Here is a 22,029-nt window from a genome sequence, read left to right on the forward strand (position 1 = left end):
CGGGTGTCTGTGTCGGTCCAAGAGCACGCACGGCGTGTTACAAGGGTTCCCGTAGCGTCGCTTCGACGCAGTAGGAGAGAACCCTATGTAAGAGAACGTACTCGGTTACTAACGTAACCTCGGTTCTCTCTAGGAGAGGGAACGAGTACTGCGTCTCAGGCCGTGCGTGCCCACGCTGTGTCGCTTCAAGTGACGAAAATCAGAGTGGAGACAGCTATGCTCATATTTATAGGCCTAGACCACGCCCGTTTCGGCGGGAGGTGACGCAGAGGGCGCAGTGCGCCCTCATTGGTTGGCGTCACTGGCCTCGCATAGGCTGTGCTTTTCTGGCTAAGCAGCCAATGGGCGCGCGATTCGCTCCGCCTTAGGTTGTATGCTACAGAAAAGCGTTTTACATATTTACAAAATTAAGGATTAATTTTTGGCTTCAATCTCGAAAAAGAATATCTTTCCCGTAGCGTCGCTTCGACGCAGTACTCGTTCCCTCTCCTAGAGAGAACCGAGGTTACGTTAGTAACCGAGTACGTTTTTGCCTGCGTGGTGAAGCAGCCATTTTGTTTAAGACTACAACGTCCCCGAGCTACATTCAGGCCTCCATCATTTAAGCATTTAAAGGGTATTTCAAATTAGGCCAGGTTATTGCCGGCTATTTTATTTTCTTCGGCCCTTCTGTTTTGAATGTGAATTTGAAGGCATTTGTGATCTGAAAAGACACATTTAATTACTGACCTACTTGTTCTAAGTAAATCTGTTATACTTTTTTATAAAACAGTTGTGGTTAATTTTGACTATTTTGATATTTTAAGTTAATTAAGAAAAAGAGTGTTTTTTGTTTAAAAGCGGAACGTTTATAGATAAAAGTAATTCAAAGACATTTCATTTCTTGTTAAAGTGTCAATATTACTGCTTAAATTGTGATTTAAAGAGAAAAAGTATTTCATATAATAAGTTAGTAATTACACACACACACACACACAAGTTAAATGCTGATAAGTTTATTAGTGAAACCTCACTTATTTGATTGATTGGATAGACATTTAAGGACCTCAGGATAGCCACCTCTCCCTATAGCCAAACACACTAAGATGATCTTGAGAGCGTGATCTGCAGAGGTGTTGAGAAACCCAGCGTGAAGCAATGTGGCATCAGTATCACATTCATTTAGGAAGAGATTAGATGTATGTAAAACAATGAACATTTCATTGTAAAAGTATTTCATTCTGTGAAATATTCTAGAAAAAGATCAGGACACTTATTAGAGAAACAAATAGCACAATCAAAGAACCACACAGACTCGGAGCTGTGGATATGTTCCGTTGTTCTGGGGTCCAAATATCTGTGAACAAGAAATATAATACAATGATGTGTAAGATTCAAAACAGACATATGGCAGATTTTTTAAATATACATAACCAATACATAACACAACTGAATTAAATCAGACTTTTTAATAAATAAAAACCTTTGTTTCTTTCAAACATGCATCAGGGGACCCATGGAAATGAAAGCGCTGTCATGGAATTGAACAGACTGGCACTCTCTCCTGTGGCCTCCAGAGTCACAGTTCTGAGGAAACAATACAGGATAATCAGGCTGTGTATTATTGAGGCCATCACTGATGCTATACTTACTTACAGCAGAGGGCAGCTAAAACATACAGCTAAGCAAACATGTGTTTTGGTTTAGGACAAATGTTTTAATATAATTTAAACACACATTTAGGATTCAACATTTATTGTTACCATTATTGATATGTTTTGTTGGAGATCAATTTATAATTTATAAATAATTAACGTTATTAATGAATGTTAATTATTTGTATTTAAAGGGTAACTAAACCCTAAAACAACTTTTTTTAGTTGATGATCTGTAAGACTGGGGCTTTATTAACAGTAAGGATTAAAAATAGAGACGAGAACAATATAGCCTTTATTTCATATTGTACGCCTAGAGCTCGGTGGGCGACATAAGCCTATTGCCCATTGAGAGCAGCGTGATAAAAAAAAAATAATAATAACAATAATAACAAAAATAACAAACAGTCTTTTTCACCATGGCAGCCATACTCCGTTTACTGACCAAATATTCAGATATTGTTACATATAAATCAGAGGCAGAAGGGGTTGTGCAGTGGTGTAAGGAGCATACTTGATGTTGAATGGTTAAAAAACATTTTTGACCCAAGGCTTGTGGGTGAACATTGCCCAGTGTCAATTTATGAGGAGGAAGTTTAGCAGGCAATAACATATAAGCATGTGGATGTCTGCACACAAGCTAGTCAGTGCTTGCATTTGGTGGAGCTATTTAATCTATAATATGTTATGGCCTCACAATATGTCCATTAAACTAGGTCACAACTTCAAAATGTGGTTGAAATAATTGGCATTTAGCCCCATCTGTCTGTAAAGAAGCAGAGCCTTATTGATTATTGTTGATCCAAGCCATATTCTTCATACACTCTAAAAAATGCTGGGTTGTTTCAACCCAATTTTGGGTAAAATATGGACAAACCCAGCCATTGGGTTACATTTTTACCCCAACATTTGGGTTTGTCCATATTTTACCCAAAATTGGGTTGAAACAACCCAGCATTTTTTAGAGTGTAAGGAGTATGAGCTGATGCTCTCAGGCAAGACAACCGTGAGTTGAATAGGTATACATTCTCTCTAATTCCATTGTCAATTAAACGATTGAAGTAATTGAAGTAATGATTGCTGCGTGTGAGTGAGGGTAGATGTGTAATGTGTTGGGTATTGGGTAATGATTTTGGTGTAGGTATTGTGTATTAAAATAGTGTAATGACTGATGTATGCCATTTGGAAATGTTATGATTTGTGTTGTATGGATAAAGTGTAAATGTATGGTGGACTGTTGTGTGTTGACCTGCTCTCTCGATAGCCCAAGACAAATGACTCAAAAAAGGATCACACTAAGGAAACTATTAGAAGGCCTGTGGTGTGTCTGTACATGTCTTTTCCTAAAAGAGACTTATACAATCAAGAAAAATAATAATACTCTAATCATGTTGGAAAGAAAGTATCAGAACAACATTGGTTCTGAGAGGTTTTGTAAACTCACAGTTGAGCAGTGATGTCCTGTCTGAAGGCACAGGTGAACAGAACAGTGCAGGTAAACCTTAGAGAAGTTCCCAGTGAAGACAAACATCCTGAAGGAGAAGCGGCTGGATGTGGAGACTCCATTCTGCAGCAGCAAAACTGTGTCGTCATGTGGACTGGGACACCTGAGAATATCAGCCGTGACAATCAACAACTCAATTTCTTATTCTTTAATAATAATATGTAAAGAACAAAGGGACCGGAAACAGTGTTTAAAATAATAATGTCTACAAAAACACTGAAAAAATTCTTTGTTGTGTTACATTTTTCAAGTGTCCAACAAAAGTGTGTACACTAAAATTCAGTAATTAATTGGCATCAAATTTATGGTGGCATGGAATTGGTGCTTTCAGAAAATCTGTAGCCCAAAAGATAATAATGTCCTGTAAATCTCTTCTGTCTTTTAAGACTTTGCACTGATTAAAACACAAGAAAAGTCTTACTCTCCACTGATGAGGTCCCAGCGGACAGAGTGATGAGGATCGTTCTCAGGCGTCGCCCAACATGTGTCAATCACTGTGGCAAACTGACGGCAGTCCACCCCCTCAACACGAACTTCCACAAACATCTGCTGGTCCAACACCACACTCGCACTTCCTTTAAAGGGCTGGGAGAACTCTGCATCCTGATACGGAACCATCCTGACCTGATATCTCCCTTGACCTGCAGGAAGCTTCTTGTGGACAATGCTGTTGAAATTTTCCAAATGTGTGGAAAAATTATACATACTGTATCAATTCAATGACTCTGTTTAAGAGGTATACAGTAGCATACATGAGCTGCGTTTACATGCATGGAGCCTAATAATACGATTGTAATCGGACTACTAGCGCAGTCGGTAAAGACTTGGTTTAAACCTTTTACAATTTGATCGAGACGACATGCAAACACCTGTTCGGATTAAAACCAAAACTAGAAAGTACTGCGCATGTGCAGTGACGAAGAAATTGCATATTGACATGAAGTGAGGAACGAGATGTTGATATTGCTGAATGATGTGACATAAATTACTGTTGTGTCATTCTATAACGGTCCTTCCACTCATCGTCTGTGAAGTGGAGCACGACAACATCCCAACAGTCCTTGTTTCAGACTCTCATCCACAGAAGACTTGTTTTTAGCTCGGGAAGGAGCATTTTTACTGCTTGATATAGGCAGCACAACACAACGGTTCATGTGCACTTTATATGGCGTTTATGTAAACCATACGTTCTGATTCATCATTCGGATGATTTCATTGAAAATGATTGAAACAAAAACTGTCCATGTAAACGTATGTGTATTCATTGAATAACTCTATTTTAGAGATATACAGTTGTATTCATGCTCTAGGTTTACAGAAAATTATCTTATATAAAACCATTTTTTTCCTGTTCAATAAAGTGGCAGAAACGGAGTCCGAACACTAAAGTCCTACCTCTCCAGTGGATTGATTTCCATATTCATAGAAAGCATTTGGTTTTGGGGGTATATACAGCAGAAATTCAGCTTCAGACTTCTCTTCCTCTTGATCGGAACATTGGTCGAGCCCAGAGCTCCGAATATAAAGTTCTCATAAATGAAGTGGGTGCCATTGGCCTATGGACCAGAGACAGAATATTTTAACATTTTAGTTTGAATGTAATTCATAATTGAATGAAAGATATTATCCACAATCATTTTAAAGACATTTTTAAGAGCATTACCTACAGTATTAAGAGCAAAACTCAGTCAAAAAAAAAAAGGTTTAAAAAAGGCTTAGTTGTACTTCTTACTTATTTGTACTTCAACTTTTTTCATTCAGTAACACATCAAGTTGTGAGAGCTGATTTATAATGTATTTATTAGTCAGTATTTATAATGACTCCTACCACAAGATTTGTACCACAGATGTGGTCATTGTAGTCAAAATAGAACTCCACTCTGCCGTTCTGGAGTGTTCCTTTGCAGCTGGGGTCATTGAGGTGTAAGTGTTCAGCAGGGAAACCAGCCTCAAAGAGCTGACAGCGAGACAAAGACATGGAACCAGAGCTGCTTTCACAAACCTCAGAGAGATCTGACAGAAAAAAAAGAAAAATAGTAAAAACATCACAGTAGCTTTAATAAAACAAAGTGATTAATTACTTAAAACTTAGATTTGAATTGTTGTTGAGGAATGAGTCCAACCAAAAGAGTCTGGGTCAAGTCTTCGACGGCTCTCGTTACAGAAACAGCCGTAAACACCATTCTTCTCTCCACACCATTCATCTTCAGTGCAGCTGAGCTCAGAACAGGGGTCACTCACAGCTAAGAGGAGAACCAAAGAATGAATGAGGCAGCTGGAGCATTTCTATGCTTACAGAAACTAATTGAATTATGTTACCAGGGTCATACGTAGGACCTTTTAGCCCTCTAATCTTTTTTGTTATTTATAGAAAATTGATGATGAATTAATATTTAATTTAGCATCAATCTATTTCACTCATTCATTCATAAGATTACTTTGAGTTATAAATTATATAATAGCCTTCGAACCACTTCCTAAGTTTACCACTGGGGGTGACCACACAAATGTCCTCAACAATACTATGTGCATGCCATTGAATAGTTTGAGCCCGTAATTTAAGCATGAATGGAGTATAATTGGAAAAAGTTGTTGTGTTATTGCAAACATAAAATAATTAAATATTATAATGATAAATTGGTTCTTTCAAGTAGATCATGTTATTTAGAATATGAAACATGGTTGCTTTGCTAATGATACAATATCAAAACTAATCAAATTGTATCTTTCACATACACAACAATATACTGTACAACATCCCATTACCAAGTATACATCAGTTGTATACATGTGTTTGACTCACCTTGGCAGATGACTCCAGCATCTTCATGATGCCCACAGTTATGTGATCCCCATGCATTTGATGAACAGTTTGCCAGTGCAGATTCATTCCCATGGCACTGGACATCATCCAACCATATTTGTCCAGAACCTTGTCCAAAATGAGCATTACTCTTTGCCTCTATAACACTCCCACAGCCCAGTTCTCTACACACCACTGCTGCATCTGTAGAATCCCACAGATCATCACACACTGTTCCCCATGTTCCATTGTGGAGAACCTCCACTCTTCCAGAACAGAGGTTAGGTCCATTCACCAACTTGACAGCTATTAATCACAAAACAATATAAAGAGAGAAGAACTGGTCATTAGGTTTTTCGTTTGTTCATTTTTGTTTGTTTGTTTGTATATTTGATGAGATAACAAACAAAGTGATAATAATAGTGGAGTTTCATCCTCCTCAGCATCATTACCTTTGACTCCTGGCCGTGAGGGGGTCGTGTGCACTGCTGCTGTTGAAGCAGAAAAAAATTAACACACAAATACACAGCAATGTTATGTTTAGATGAAGATGTTGAAATGTCAGATTGATTGCAGTGCTTCATGTTTTTCAGTTCAAACTCATTTTAGGCTGTTTTAAGAGTTGTATGAAAAGCAGATCTGGTTCTAATTCAAAGGTGTATAATTACCTGTCCGTGGTGCTGCACTGGTTTGTGCCTGGCCTATTACAGAAAAAGAGATATGAAAAAAGTCTATTACAGTTCCAGAACAGATTTCTTCATTTGCATGGTCTTTCCCACAATGAGAGTGATATTCAAACGGATGGTTAACAAAAATGTGATTTTTATTCTCTAAAACATCCGCCTTCAACATGCTAAGAAATTAGACGGCAAAGATTCCAAGCATGAAGTGAGTGGAACAAAACTCAATGTCTGACATTTAGACCAGGTCAATTAATTTAGCCCATGTCACAAACTGGGCAAAAGTTACAAAGTTCTAAATGAAGCTTAATGTACTCATGAGCTGCGTCCCAATTCAGAGGCTGCATCCTTCAAAGGCCGATTGCGTCACCGTTGTGCGACAAAGGCTCCTTAAACTGCGGCCTTCAAATGAATCCTTCGTTTCCCGTGAAGTGAAGGATACAACAGATGGATCCTGGTGGAGTACTGGTACTGGTGGAGCTGGATGATGAGTTGTGTGGTCAACCCCTTCCTCCAGTAATTGAATTCAGTTAGGAGAGAACGATTTGCTGTTCACTTCCTGTGCTCAGGCCCTTCCTACTCCACTGGTTCCGCCCGGCATCCAGGTCCCCTCATTTCCATTGGGTCTGCCCACACCCAAATCTTCCTCTTCTCCTTCGTCTCCGCCGGTCCAGTCCGGTTCCAAGTCATCTTCGTCACAGATGGTACTGTCCATCTTCAAGTCTCCTTCATCGCCGCTGGTCCTAACCAGCTCAAAGCTTTTGTTGCCACTAATGATATGCCCACTTAGCCTCCCTCTCCCACCTCCTCGGCCCAAGCCAGTCAGTCCTTTGGGCCCACCTTTGCTGGCTCTCTTCAGTCCCCCAGCTCCACTATTTGCTCTACCCTGCTTAGACAAGCCTTGGGCTTCAGATTCACCAGCTCAGCCCAGGGGTGTCGTTTCCAGTGCTCCACCTCAGAGCTCCAGGCCTGTAGCTCCACCTCGGCCTGTCAAACAGTCGACTCCACCTTGGCTCTTTACTCCCTCGGCTCCACCCGGGACTGTCCACCTTGGTCTGACATCGCTCTGTCTGCACCACGGACTTCCAACCCTTCCGCTGCTACCTGCCCCGACACTTCCCCCAAAGAGATTGCCTCCTCGTTAGTCTTAGGGTATCGGGAGCCGCCTCACCAGAGCGGGGATTAATGTCATGTTTAGTCTGTTCTTGATTGGTTTTCAAGGACTTTTAGCATGTTTCTCTTTTGTTTCCTGCCTCCTCATAATTAGTTGTCATGGCTATTCATTGTTTCATTAATTAGAGCATGAATAAATGTGTTTGACTCACCTTGGCAGATGACTCCAGCATCTTCATGATGCTCACAGTTATGTGATCCCCTTGCATTTGATGAACAGTTTGCCAGTGCAATTCATTGTTTCATTAATTAGAGCATGAATAGATGTGTTTGACTCACCTTGGCAGATGACTCCAGCATCTTCATGATGCCCACAGTTATGTGATCCCCATGCATTTGATGAACAGTTTGCCAGTGCAGATTCATTCCCATGGCACTGGACATCATCCAACCATATTTGTCCAGAACCTTGTCCAAAATGAGCATTACTCTTTGCCTCTATAACACTCCCACAGCCCAGTTCTCTACACACCACTGCTGCGTCTGTAGAATCCCACAGATCATCACACACTGTTCCCCATGTTCCATTGTGGAGAACCTCCACTCTTCCAGAACAGAGGTTAGTTCCATTCACCAACTTGACAGCTATTAATCACAAAACAATATAAAGAGAAAAGAACTGATTGCAGTGCTTCATGTTTTTCAGTTCAAACTAATTTTAGGCTGTTTTAAGAGTTGTATGAAAAGCAGATCTGGTTCTAATTCAAAGGTGTATAATTACCTGTCTGTGGTGCTGCACTGGTTTGTGCCTGGCCTATTACAGAAAAAGAGATATGAAAAAAGTCTATTACAGTTCCAGAACAGATTTCTTCATTTGCATGGTCTTTCCCACAATGAGAGTGATATTCAAACGGATGGTTAACAAAAATGTGATTTTTATTCTCTAAAACATCCGCCTTCAACATGCTAAGAAATTAGACGGCAAAGATTCCAAGCATGACGTGAGTGGAACAAAACTCAATGTCTGACATTTAGACCAGGCCAATTAATTTAGCCCATGCCACCAACTGGGCAAAAGTTACAAAGTTCTAAATTAAGCTTAATGTACTCATGAGCTGCGTCCCAATTCAGAGGCTGCATCCTTCAAAGGATGATTGCGTCACCGTGCGCGACAAAGGCTCCTTAAACTGCGGCCTTCAAATGAATCCTTAGTTTCCCGTGAAGTAAAGGATACAACAGATGGATCCTGGTGGAGTACTGGTACTGGTGGAGCTGGATGATGAGTTGTGTGGTCAACCCCTTCCTCCAGTAATTGAATTCAGTTAGGAGAGAACGATTTGCTGTTCACTTCCTGTGCTCAGGCCCTTCCTACTCCACTGGTTCCGCCCGGCATCCAGGTCCCCTCATTTCCATTGGGTCTGCCCACACCCAAATCTTCCTCTTCTCCTTCGTCTCCGCCGGTCCAGTCCGGTTCCAAGTCATCTTCGTCACAGATGGTACTGTCCATCTTCAAGTCTCCTTCATCGCCGCTGGTCCTAACCAGCTCAAAGCTTTTGTTGCCACTAATGATATGCCCACTTAGCCTCCCTCTCCCACCTCCTCGGCCCAAGCCAGTCAGTCCTTTGGGCCCACCTTTGCTGGCTCTCTTCAGTCCCTCAGCTCCCCTATTTGCTCTACCCTGCTTAGACAAGCCTTGGGCTTCAGATTCACCAGCTCAGCCCAGGGGTGTCGTTTCCAGTGCTCCACCTCAGAGCTCCAGGCCTGTAGCTCCACCTCGGCCTGTCAAACAGTCGACTCCACCTTGGCTCTTTACTCCCTCGGCTCCACCCGGGACTGTCCACCTTGGTCTGACATCGCTCTGTCTGCACCACGGACTTCCAACCCTTCCGCTGCTACCTGCCCCGACACTTCCCCCAAAGAGATTGCCTCCTCGTTAGTCTTAGGGTATCGGAAGCCGCCTCACCGGAGCGGGGAGTAATGTCATGTTTAGTCTGTTCTTGATTGGTTTTCAAGGACTTTTAGCATGTTTCTCTTTTGTTTCCTGCCTCCTCATAATTAGTTGTCATGGCTATTCATTGTTTCATTAATTAGAGCATGAATAAATGTGTTTGACTCACCTTGGCAGATGACTCCAGCATCTTCATGATGCCCACAGTTATGTGATCCCCTTGCATTTGATGAACAGTTTGCCAGTGCAATTCATTGTTTCATTAATTAGAGCATGAATAGATGTGTTTGACTCACCTTGGCAGATGACTCCAGCATCTTCATGATGCCCACAGTTATGTGATCCCCATGCATTTGATGAACAGTTTGCCAGTGCAGATTCATTCCCATGGCACTGGACATCATCCAACCATATTTGTCCAGAACCTTGTCCAAAATGAGCATTACTCTTTGCCTCTATAACACTCCCACAGCCCAGTTCTCTACACACCACTGCTGCATCTGTAGAATCCCACAGATCATCACACACTGTTCCCCATGTTCCATTGTGGAGAACCTCCACTCTTCCAGAACAGAGGTTAGTTCCATTCACCAACTTGACAGCTATTAATCACAAAACAATATAAAGAGAGAAGAACTGGTCATTAGGTTTTTCGTTTGTTCATTTTTGTTTGTTTGTTTGTTTGTATATTTGATGAGATAACAAACAAAGTGATAATAATAGTGGAGTTTCATCCTCCTCAGCATCATTACCTTTGACTCCTGTCTGTGAGGCAGTCGTGTTCAATGTCGCTGTTGAAGCAGAAAAAAATTAACACACAAATACACAGCAATGTTATGTTTAGATGAAGATGTTGAAATGTCAGATTGATTGCAGTGCTTCATGTTTTTCAGTTCAAACTAATTTTAGGCTGTTTTAAGAGTTGTATGAAAAGCAGATCTGGTTCTAATTCAAAGGTGTATAATTACCTGTCTGTGGTGCTGCACTGGTTTGTGCCTGGCCTATTACAGAAAAAGAGAGATGAAAAAAGTCTATTACAGTTCCAGAACAGATTTCTTCATTTGCATGGTCTTTCCCACACTGAGCGTGATATTCAAACGGATGGTTAACAAAAATGTGATTTTTATTCTCTAAAACATCCGCCTTCAACATGCTAAGAAATTAGACTGCAAAGATTCCAAGCATGAAGTGAGTGGAACAAAACTCAATATCTGACATTTAGACCAGGCCAATTAATTTAGCCCATGCCACCAACTGGGCAAAAGTTACAAAGTTCTAAATTAAGCTTAATGTACTCATGAGCTGCGTCCCAATTCAGAGGCTGCATCCTTCAAAGGCCGATTGCGTCACCGTTGTGCGACAAAGGCTCCTTAAACTGCGGCCTTCAAATGAATCCTTCGTTTCCCGTGAAGTGAAGGATACAACAGATGGATCCTGGTGGAGTACTGGTACTGGTGGAGCTGGATGATGAGTTGTGTGGTCAACCCCTTCCTCCAGTATTTGAATTCAGTTAGGAGAGAACGATTTGCTGTTCACTTCCTGTGCTCAGGCCCTTCCTACTCCACTGGTTCCGTCCGGCATCCAGGTCCCCTCATTTCCATTGGGTCTGCCCACACCCAAATCTTCCTCTTCTCCTTCGTCTCCGCCGGTCCATTCCGGTTCCAACTCATCTTCATCACAGATGGTACTGTCCATCTTCAAGTCTCCTTCATCGCCGCTGGTCCTAACCAGCTCAAAGCTTTTGTTGCCACTAATGATACGCCCACCTACCCTCCCTCTCCCACCTCCTCGGCCCAAGCCAGTCAGTCCTTCGGGCCCACCTTTGCTGGCTCTCTTCAGTCCCCCAGCTCCACTATTTGCTCTACCCTGCTTAGACAAGCCTTGGGCTTCAGATTCACCAGCTCAGCCCAGGGGTGTCGTTTCCAGTGCTCCACCTCAGAGCTCCAGGCCTGTAGCTCCACCTCGGCCTGTCAAACAGTCGACTCCACCTTGGCTCTTTCCTCCCTCGGCTCCACCCGGGACTGTCCACCTTGGTCTGACATCGCTCTGTCTGCACCACGGACTTCCAACCCTTCCGCTGCTACCTGCCCCGACACTTCCCCCAAAGAGATTGCCTCCTCGTTAGTCTTAGGGTATCGGGAGCCGCCTCACCGGAGCGGGGAGTAATGTCATGTTTAGTCTGTTCTTGATTGGTTTTCAAGGACTTTTAGCATGTTTCTCTTTTGTTTTCTAGAGCATGAATAAATGCGTTTGACTCACCTTGGCAGATGACTCCAGCATCTTCATGATGCCCACAGTTATGTGATCCCCATGCATTTGATGAACAGTTTGCCAGTGCAGATTCATTCCCATTGCACTGGACATCATCCAACCATATTTGTCCAGAACCTTGTCCAAAATGAGCATTACTCTTTGCCTCTATAACACTCCCACAGCCCAGTTCTCTACACACCACTGCTGCATCTGTAGAATCCCACAGATCATCACACACTGTTCCCCATGTTCCATTGTGGAGAACCTCCACTCTTCCAGAACAGAGGTTAGTTCCATTCACCAACTTGACAGCTATTAATCACAAAACAATATAAAGAGAAAAGAACTGATTGCAGTGCTTCATGTTTTTCAGTTCAAACTAATTTTAGGCTGTTTTAAGAGTTGTATGAAAAGCAGATCTGGTTCTAATTCAAAGGTGTATAATTACCTGTCTGTGGTGCTGCACTGGTTTGTGCCTGGCCTATTACAGAAAAAGAGAGATGAAAAAAGTCTATTACAGTTCCAGAACAGATTTCTTAATTTGCATGGTCTTTCCCACACGGAGCGTGATATTCAAACGGATGGTTAACCCTCTGGGGTCGGCAATCACGCCGGCGTGATCTGCTCGCTTTTTTTCTTATCAGTGCAAAAGAGATTCAAAATACTTTGTTGGTTTTGATCTTACATTTGAGTGTTTTACATCATTCGATCCAATTAAGTTTCTATTTTTTTATGTATACTCACAATAAAAACAAAGTGTTGTGTCTTTCACCAAATAAAGAAAAATAAACATGATGCGAGTTCTGCCTTCTCTCTGTCAGGGAAGTCCATTCTGAAACGCGTCCGAAAATGAACTGTAACTCAGCGAATACTTGTCACTCAGGAACGAGACATTTGTCTTTATGAAGCTAGAATTCTCTTCTTTTAAATGAAGTAATTTATATTAAAAAACACATATTCTTAGTTTATGTAATCCGTTTGAAACCAAGGAGAGATGCAGTTTTTCGTTCTCTCTTCATTATTTTTAATGAGCTGATGCCGCCACGCCCCCCGGCGCTATTCACATGCTAATAGTTGAGGTGATCTATACGCATCGCACACGCCCTCCCATCAATGCCATGATGAAAACACGCAGTTTCGCGTCAGATTCACGGATAGTTCATCGCGTTTTGAGGATGGCACGCTTCTCCGGTAAAGTCGTCCTCCAGATGATTATGGACAGCGAGGAAGAATTCACCTTTTCCTCAGAGAAACGGTTGCATCTCAGACGGAGAACGGCTGCATTTTCAAGAGCGAATTGATCCCACAGAGGATACAAGTTTGAGTAAGTTGTTTAGTGTTTATATAATTCTTTTCTGATTATATGGAACTCATGTGAATTTTCAGACCATATTTTGCTTAGTTTTGGTTAGCTTTTGACATCTTACAGGAAAGATTGCCTTACAATATCCCTAACATTCGTATATGGTCGTGTTTCAATGTGATATTACTCTCTAAACATATTTGTATTATATTTCAATCCGTTTTGATTAGCTTATGACACTGATTATCATGCTAAAAATACTGACTTTTGCGAATATCTGCTTAGGTGTAAATATGATTTCGTGCAAATATATTTCAGCCTCCGGTAAAATGTGATACTGTCTAAATACTAGACATTATATTTTTATATATAAATGTTCGGTTTTGGTTAGCCTATGACACACGCTATAATATTGCCACAGATGATTGTGAATGCAGGTGTAAATGTTTGAAATGCTCTAAATGCATGCGCAGATAATGGCCATCAACAGCTCGCGATCTATGGCCCATAAATAGATATTTCTCCATCCTATGGCCCATCAACAGATATATAGACTACATGCATTGTGCGTCCATACCCATTAATCGCCCATCTTTGGATAATGTATGCTAACACAGTTGTTTTTATTTTTTTAGGAATGTGTTTGCATCACACTCTCCTTCTCCAGCAGAGGGACACGCAGGTGTCGTTCAGTTCTCAATCGAGAATGATGGTAAGTGCACAGACGTAATATTTTACTGATGAAATGTAATTGTGTTTACAATATACATAATATACTCGTCATAATATACAAGTAGGGCCTACCTATTCTTGTGTGAAATTACAAAATCGGTTGTCTTTTTCTTAATCCATGGCCATAGTGATTGATAGCGATAATAATACAGTTTCTTTGATTGTGTTATCAACAGATGTGACAATGAACATGTCCAAGCACCGGTCCCGAAGAGAGCCATGGCAAACAAGCAACAGGTCCAAGTCCACCCTGTCATGGAAAACCGAGACTGATGTTGACATGGTTGCACAGACTGCGTGATTCCTGCCCGGGAAACTGGACCGCAAGTGACCTCTGTTTGCTCACATTCGCCCATAAGTCTGTTTGTAACAGTATACACTACCTTTCTTTCTTATTTTTAAAGGATGTGTTCAGTTATATTGTTAGGAAAGATTTCTATTTTGAAAAAATGCTTTTCTTTTTAATCAGTGAATCCTGAAAAAAATATCACAGGTTATAAAAAAATATTAAGCAGCACAACGGTTTCCAACATTGATAATACCTGATTATCAAATCATGATATTAGAATGATTTCTGAAGGATCATGTGACACTGAAGACTGGAGTAAGGATGCTGAAAATTCAGCTTTGATCAAAGAAATAAATTATATTTTAAAGTGTATTAAAATAGAAAATCATTATTTTAAATTGTAATAATATTTCACAATATTACTGTTGTTTCTGTATTTTTTATCAAATAAATGCAGCCATCTTCCAAAAATATTAAAAATATTAAAAATGGTAATGTGTCCAAACGTTTGACTGGTACTATATGTTTATATATGTACGGTAGCACTGTGGTCTTGTGAGGCACAACATTTAGTTCCTCCACATAGAGGAATTACAATAAAAACAGATTTAAAAACAAAACCTTTGAATGTCCTCTCATTCTCAGATTCTCCTCTCTGCCTCACAGCACCTTGATGGGGCATTAGCCATGGATGGGGGAGTGTCTATTGTCTCCCCTCATTCATATTCATGGCCATCAACACCCCTACGCATAAAGCAGTACTGGCACAAAAACTGACTTGCCAAGTTTAAATCATTATATTGTTGTTTTGTGAAAGAGTGATCAGAATGATTTTCACATCATTTTGTAGTAAACATTCTAGCCTACAAGAATGGTAACTCAAAAGTCTTGTGCCAAACTATTCAGTATGAGTTATATGAGCTCATTGCAGTGACACATTTTTTCCCAAAACTTACTAACCACGCATAATATTTTTTTTCTATAAAATGCAAATATGTAACTTCCATTTTGCTCACATATTATTGTAGCAGAGTTTGTGCTGCAATACAGCATAATTATGTGTTGGCCAAAGGTATGTTGTAAGTAGCTGAGATAAGCACAAATGTCAGGGCATGTCAAAACCTCTCAAGGGCCGCAAAAACCCCTCAGACCCCAGGGGGTTAACAAAAATGTGATTTTTATTCTCTAAAACATCCGCCTTCAACATTCTAAGAAAATTAGACTGCAAAGATTCCAAGCATGAAGTGAGTGGAACAAAACTCAATGTCTGACATTTAGACCAGGCCAATTAATTTAGCCCATGCCACCAACTGGGCAAAAGTTACAAAGTTCTAAATGAAGCTTAATGTACTCATGAGCTGCGTCCCAATTCAGAGGCTGCATCCTTCAAAGGCCGATTGCGTCACCGTTGCGCGACAAAGGCTCCTTAAACTGCGGCCTTCAAATGAATCCTTCGTTTCCCAAAAATGAAAGATACAACAGATGGATCCTGGTGGAGTACTGGTACTGGTGGAGCTGGATGATGAGTTGTGTGGTCAAGCCATTCCTCCAGTATTTGAATTCAGTTAGGAGAGAAAGATTTGCTGTTCACTTCCTGTGCTCAGGCCCTTCCTACTCCACTGGTTCCGTCCGGCATCCAGGTCCCCTCATTTCCATTGGGTCTGCCCACACCCAAATCTTCCTCTTCTCCTTCGTCTCCGCCGGTCCAGTCCGGTTCCAACTCATCTTCATCACAGATGGTACTGTCCATCTTCAAGTCTCCTTCATCGCTGCTGGTGCTAACCAGCTCAAAGCTTTTGTTGCCACTAATGATACACCCACCTTACCCTCCCTCTCCCACCTCCTCTGCCCAAGCCATTCAGTCCTTCGGGCCCACCTTTGCTGGCTCTCTTCAGTCCCCCAGCTCCACTATTTGCTCTACCCTGCTTAGACAAGCCTTGGGCTTCAGATTCACCAGCTCAGCCCAGGGGTGTCGATTCCAGTGCTCCACCTCAGAGCTCCAGGCCTGTAGCTCAACCTCGGCCTGTCAAACAGTCGACTCCACCTTGGCTCCTACCTCCCTCGGCTCCACTCGGGACTGTCCACCTTGGTCTGACATCGCTCTGTCTGCACCACGGACTTCCAACCCTTCCGCTGCTACCTGCCCTGACACTTCCCCCAAAGAGATTGCCTCCTTGTTAGTCTTAGGGTATCGGGAGCCGCCTCACCGGAGCGGGGAGTAATGTCATGTTTAGTCTGTTCTTGATTGGTTTTCAAGGACTTTTAGCATGTTTCTCTTTTGTTTCCTGCCTCCTCATCATTAGTTGTCATGGCTATTCATTGTTTCATTAATTAGAGCATGAATAAATGCGTTTGACTCACCTTGGCAGATGACTCCAGCATCTTCATGATGCCCACAGTTATGTGATCCCCATGCATTTGATGAACAGTTTGCCAGTGCAGATTCATTCCCATGGCACTGGACATCATCCAACCATATTTGTCCAGAACCTTGTCCAAAATGAGCATTACTCTTTGCCTCTATAACACTCCCACAGCCCAGTTCTCTACACACCACTGCTGCATCTGTAGAATCCCACAGATCATCACACACTGTTCCCCATGTTCCATTGTGGAGAACCTCCACTCTTCCAGAACAGAGGTTAGTTCCATTCACCAACTTGACAGCTATTAATCACAAAACAATATAAAGAGAGAAGAACTGGTCATTAGGTTTTTCGTTTGTTCATTTTTGTTTGTTTGTTTGTTTGTATATTTGATGAGATAACAAACAAAGTGATAATAATAGTGGAGTTTCATCCTCCTCAGCATCATTACCTTTGACTCCTGTCTGTGAGGCAGTCGTGTTCAATGTCGCTGTTGAAGCAGAAAAAAATTAACACACAAATACACAGCAATGTTATGTTTAGATGAAGATGTTGAAATGTCAGATTGATTGCAGTGCTTCATGTTTTTCAGTTCAAACTAATTTTAGGCTGTTTTAAGAGTTGTATGAAAAGCAGATCTGGTTCTAATTCAAAGGTGTATAATTACCTGTCTGTGGTGCTGCACTGGTTTGTGCCTGGCCTATTACAGAAAAAGAGAGATGAAAAAAGTCTATTACAGTTCCAGAACAGATTTCTTCATTTGCATGGTCTTTCCCACACTGAGCGTGATATTCAAACGGATGGTTAACAAAAATGTGATTTTTATTCTCTAAAACATCCGCCTTCAACATGCTAAGAAATTAGACTGCAAAGATTCCAAGCATGAAGTGAGTGGAACAAAACTCAATATCTGACATTTAGACCAGGCCAATTAATTTAGCCCATGCCACCAACTGGGCAAAAGTTACAAAGTTCTAAATGAAGCTTAATGTACTCATGAGCTGCATCCCAATTCAGAGGCTGCATCCTTCAAAGGCCGATTGCGTCACCGTTGTGCGACAAAGGCTCCTTAAACTGCGGCCTTCAAATGAATCCTTCGTTTCCCGTGAAGTGAAGGATACAACAGATGGATCCTGGTGGAGTACTGGGACTGGTGGAGCTGGATGATGAGTTGTGTGGTCAACCCCTTCCTCCAGTATTTGAATTCAGTTAGGAGAGAACGATTTGCTGTTCACTTCCTGTGCTCAGGCCCTTCCTACTCCACTGGTTCCGTCCGGCATCCAGGTCCCCTCATTTCCATTGGGTCTGCCCACACCCAAATCTTCCTCTTCTCCTTCGTCTCCGCCGGTCCATTCCGGTTCCAACTCATCTTCATCACAGATGGTACTGTCCATCTTCAAGTCTCCTTCATCGCCGCTGGTCCTAACCAGCTCAAAGCTTTTGTTGCCACTAATGATACGCCCACCTACCCTCCCTCTCCCACCTCCTCGGCCCAAGCCAGTCAGTCTTTCGGGCCCACCTTTGCTGGCTCTCTTCAGTCCCCCAGCTCCACTATTTGCTCTACCCTGCTTAGACAAGCCTTGGGCTTCAGATTCACCAGCTCAGCCCAGGGGTGTCGTTTCCAGTGCTCCACCTCAGAGCTCCAGGCCTGTAGCTCCACCTCGGCCTGTCAAACAGTCGACTCCACCTTGGCTCTTTCCTCCCTCGGCTCCACCCGGGACTGTCCACCTTGGTCTGACATCGCTCTGTCTGCACCACGGACTTCCAACCCTTCCGCTGCTACCTGCCCCGACACTTCCCCCAAAGAGATTGCCTCCTCGTTAGTCTTAGGGTATCGGGAGCCGCCTCACCGGAGCGGGGAGTAATGTCATGTTTAGTCTGTTCTTGATTGGTTTTCAAGGACTTTTAGCATGTTTCTCTTTTGTTTCCTGCCTCCTCATCATTAGTTGTCATGGCTATTCATTGTTTCATTAATTAGAGCATGAATAAATGCGTTTGACTCACCTTGGCAGATGACTCCAGCATCTTCATGATGCCCACAGTTATGTGATCCCCATGCATTTGATGAACAGTTTGCCAGTGCAGATTCATTCCCATTGCACTGGACATCATCCAACCATATTTGTCCAGAACCTTGTCCAAAATGAGCATTACTCTTTGCCTCTATAACACTCCCACAGCCCAGTTCTCTACACACCACTGCTGCGTCTGTAGAATCCCACAGATCATCACACACTGTCCCCCATGTTCCATTGTGGAGAACCTCCACTCTTCCAGAACAGAGGTTAGTTCCATTCACCAACTTGACAGCTATTAATCACAAAACAATATAAAGAGAAAAGAACTGATTGCAGTGCTTCATGTTTTTCAGTTCAAACTAATTTTAGGCTGTTTTAAGAGTTGTATGAAAAGCAGATCTGGTTCTAATTCAAAGGTGTATAATTACCTGTCTGTGGTGCTGCACTGGTTTGTGCCTGGCCTATTACAGAACAAGAGAGATGAAAAAAGTCGATTACAGTTCCAGAACAGATTTCTTAATTTGCATGGTCTTTCCCACACTGAGCGAGATATTCAAACGGATGGTTAACAAAAATGTAATTTTTATTCGCTAAAACATCCGCCTTCAACATTCTAAGAAATTAGACTGCAAAGATTCCAAGCATGAAGTGAGTGGAACAAAACTCAATGTCTGACATTTAGACCAGGCCAATTCATTTAGCCCATGTCACCAACTGGGCAAAAGTTACAAAGTTCTAAATGAAGCTTAATGTACTCATGAGCTGCGTCCCAATTCAGAGGCTGCATCCTTCAAAGGCCGATTGCGTCACCGTTGCGCGACAAAGGCTCCTTAAACTGCGGCCTTCAAATGAATCCTTCGTTTCCCAAAAATGAAGGATACAACAGATGGATCCTGGTGGAGTACTGGTACTGGTGGAGCTGGTTGATGAGTTGTGTGGTCAACCCATTCCTCCAGTATTTGAATTCAGTTAGGAGAGAAAGATTTGCTGTTCACTTCCTGTGCTCAGGCCCTTCCTACTCCACTGGTTCCGTCCGGCATTCAGGTCCCCTCATTTCCATTGGGTCTGCCCACACTCAAATCTTCCTCTTCTCCTTCGTCTCCGCCGGTCCAGTCCGGTTCCAACTCATCTTCATCACAGATGGTACTGTCCATCTTCAAGTCTCCTTCATCGCTGCTGGTGCTAACTAGCTCAAAGCTTTTGTTGCCACTAATGATACGCCCACCTACCCTCCCTCTCCCACCTCCTCTGCCCAAGCCAGTCAGTCCTTCGGGTCCACCTTTGCTGGCTCTCTTCAGTCCCCCAGCTCCACTATTTGCTCTACCCTGCTTAGACAAGCATTGGACTTCAGATTCACCAGCTCAGCCCAGGGGTGTCGATTCCAGTGCTCCACCTCAGAGCTCCAGGCCTGTAGCTCCACCTCGGCCTGTCAAACAGTCGACTCCACCTTGGCTCCTTCCTCCCTCGACTCCACCCGGGACTGTCCTCCTTGGTCTGACATCGCTCTGTCTGCACCACGGACTTCCAACCCTTCCGCTGCTACCTGCCCCGACACTTCCCCCAAAGAGATTGCCTCCTTGTTAGTCTTAGGGTATCGGGAGCCGCCTCACCGGAGCGGGGAGTAATGTCATGTTTAGTCTGTTCTTGATTGGTTTTCAAGGACTTTTAGCATGTTTCTCTTTTGTTTCCTGCCTCCTCATCATTAGTTGTCATGGCTATTCATTGTTTCATTAATTAGAGCATGAATAAATGCGTTTGACTCACCTTGGCAGATGACTCCAGCATCTTCATGATGCCCACAGTTATGTGATCCCCATGCATTTGATGAACAGTTTGCCAGTGCAGATTCATTCCCATGGCACTGGACATCATCCAACCATATTTGTCCAGAACCTTGTCCAAAATGAGCATTACTCTTTGCCTCTATAACACTCCCACAGCCCAGTTCTCTACACACCACTGCTGCATCTGTAGAATCCCACAGATCATCACACACTGTTCCCCATGTTCCATTGTGGAGAACCTCCACTCTTCCAGAACAGAGGTTAGTTCCATTCACCAACTTGACAGCTATTAATCACAAAACAATATAAAGAGAAAAGAACTGATTGCAGTGCTTCATGTTTTTCAGTTCAAACTAATTTTAGGCTGTTTTAAGAGTTGTATGAAAAGCAGATCTGGTTCTAATTCAAAGGTGTATAATTACCTGTCTGTGGTGCTGCACTGGTTTGTGCCTGGCCTATTACAGAAAAAGAGAGATGAAAAAAGTCTATTACAGTTCCAGAACAGATTTCTTCATTTGCATGGTCTTTCCCACACTGAGCGTGATATTCAAATGGATGGTTAACAAAAATGTGATTTTTATTCTCTAAAACATCCGCCTTCAACATGCTAAGAAATTAGACTGCAAAGATTCCAAGCATGAAGTAAGTGGAACAAAACTCAATGTCTGACATTTAGACCAGGGCAATTAATTTAGCCCATGCCACCAACTGGGCAAAAGTTACAAAGTTCTAAATTAAGCTTAATGTACTCATGAGCTGCGTCCCAATTCAGAGGCTGCATCCTTCAAAGGCCGATTGCGTCACCGTTGCGCGACAAAGGCTCCTTAAACTGCGGCCTTCAAATGAATCCTTCGTTTCCCGTGAAGTGAAGGATGCAACAGATGGATCCTGGTGGAGTACTGGTACTGGTGGAACTGGATGATGAGTTGTGTGGTCAACCCCTTCCTCCAGTATTTGAATTCAGTTAGGAGAGAACGATTTGCTGTTCATTTCCTGTGCTCAGGCCCTTCCTACTCCACTGGTTCCGTCCGGCATCCAGGTCCCCTCATTTCCATTGGGTCTGCCCACACCCAAATCTTCCTCTTCTCCTTCGTCTCCGCCGGTCCAGTCCGGTTCCAACTCATCTTCATCACAGATGGTACTGTCCATTTTCAAGTCTCCTTCATCGCCGCTGGTCCTAACCAGCTCAAAGCTTTTGTTGCCACTAATGATACGCCCACCTACCCTCCCTCTCCCACCTCCCCTGCCCAAACCAGTCAAGTCCTTCAGGCCCACCTTTGCTGGCTCTCTTCAGTCCCCCAGCTCCACTATTTGCTCTACCCTGCTTAGACAAGCCTTGGGCTTCAGATTCACCAGCTCAGCCCAGGGGTGTCGTTTCCAGTGCTCCACCTCAGAGCTCCAGGCCTGTAGCTCCACCTCGGCCTGTCAAACAGTCGACTCCACCTTGGCTCCTTCCTCCCTCGACTCCACCCGGGACTGTCCACCTTGGTCTGACATCACTCTGTCTGCACCACGGACTTCCAACCCTTCCGCTGCTACCTGCCCCGACACTTCCCCCAAAGAGATTGCCTCCTCGTTAGTCTTAGGGTATCGGGAGCCGCC

General features: G+C 42.8%; 1 protein-coding gene across 1 annotated transcript; it reads right to left on the reverse strand.

Moving 5' to 3' along the window:
- Nucleotides 1-728: 728 nt before the first annotated feature.
- LOC306993711 (scavenger receptor cysteine-rich type 1 protein M130-like) lies at nucleotides 729-21,576 on the reverse strand (the record flags this gene model as incomplete). Its single annotated transcript, XM_079603713.1, has 27 exons — nucleotides 729-1,336; nucleotides 1,463-1,566; nucleotides 3,079-3,241; nucleotides 3,560-3,805; nucleotides 4,534-4,694; nucleotides 4,967-5,151; nucleotides 5,262-5,381; nucleotides 5,942-6,247; nucleotides 6,394-6,432; nucleotides 6,610-6,642; nucleotides 7,207-7,527; nucleotides 8,074-8,379; nucleotides 8,516-8,548; nucleotides 9,112-9,432; nucleotides 9,979-10,284; nucleotides 10,435-10,473; nucleotides 11,248-11,548; nucleotides 11,659-11,828; nucleotides 11,942-12,247; nucleotides 16,621-16,926; nucleotides 17,077-17,115; nucleotides 18,630-18,935; nucleotides 19,719-19,968; nucleotides 20,079-20,248; nucleotides 20,408-20,713; nucleotides 20,850-20,882; nucleotides 21,447-21,576. The coding sequence occupies 26 exons, from the start codon at nucleotides 21,574-21,576 to the stop codon at nucleotides 1,474-1,476; spliced, it is 4,989 nt and encodes a 1,662-aa protein (XP_079459839.1). The 3' UTR covers nucleotides 729-1,336; nucleotides 1,463-1,473.
- Between the last annotated feature and the right edge of the window lie 453 nt (nucleotides 21,577-22,029).

Source organism: Phoxinus phoxinus (assembly GCF_949152265.1).
Source record: "Phoxinus phoxinus genome assembly, chromosome: 25".
Taxonomy (NCBI): Eukaryota; Metazoa; Chordata; class Actinopteri; order Cypriniformes; family Leuciscidae; genus Phoxinus; species Phoxinus phoxinus.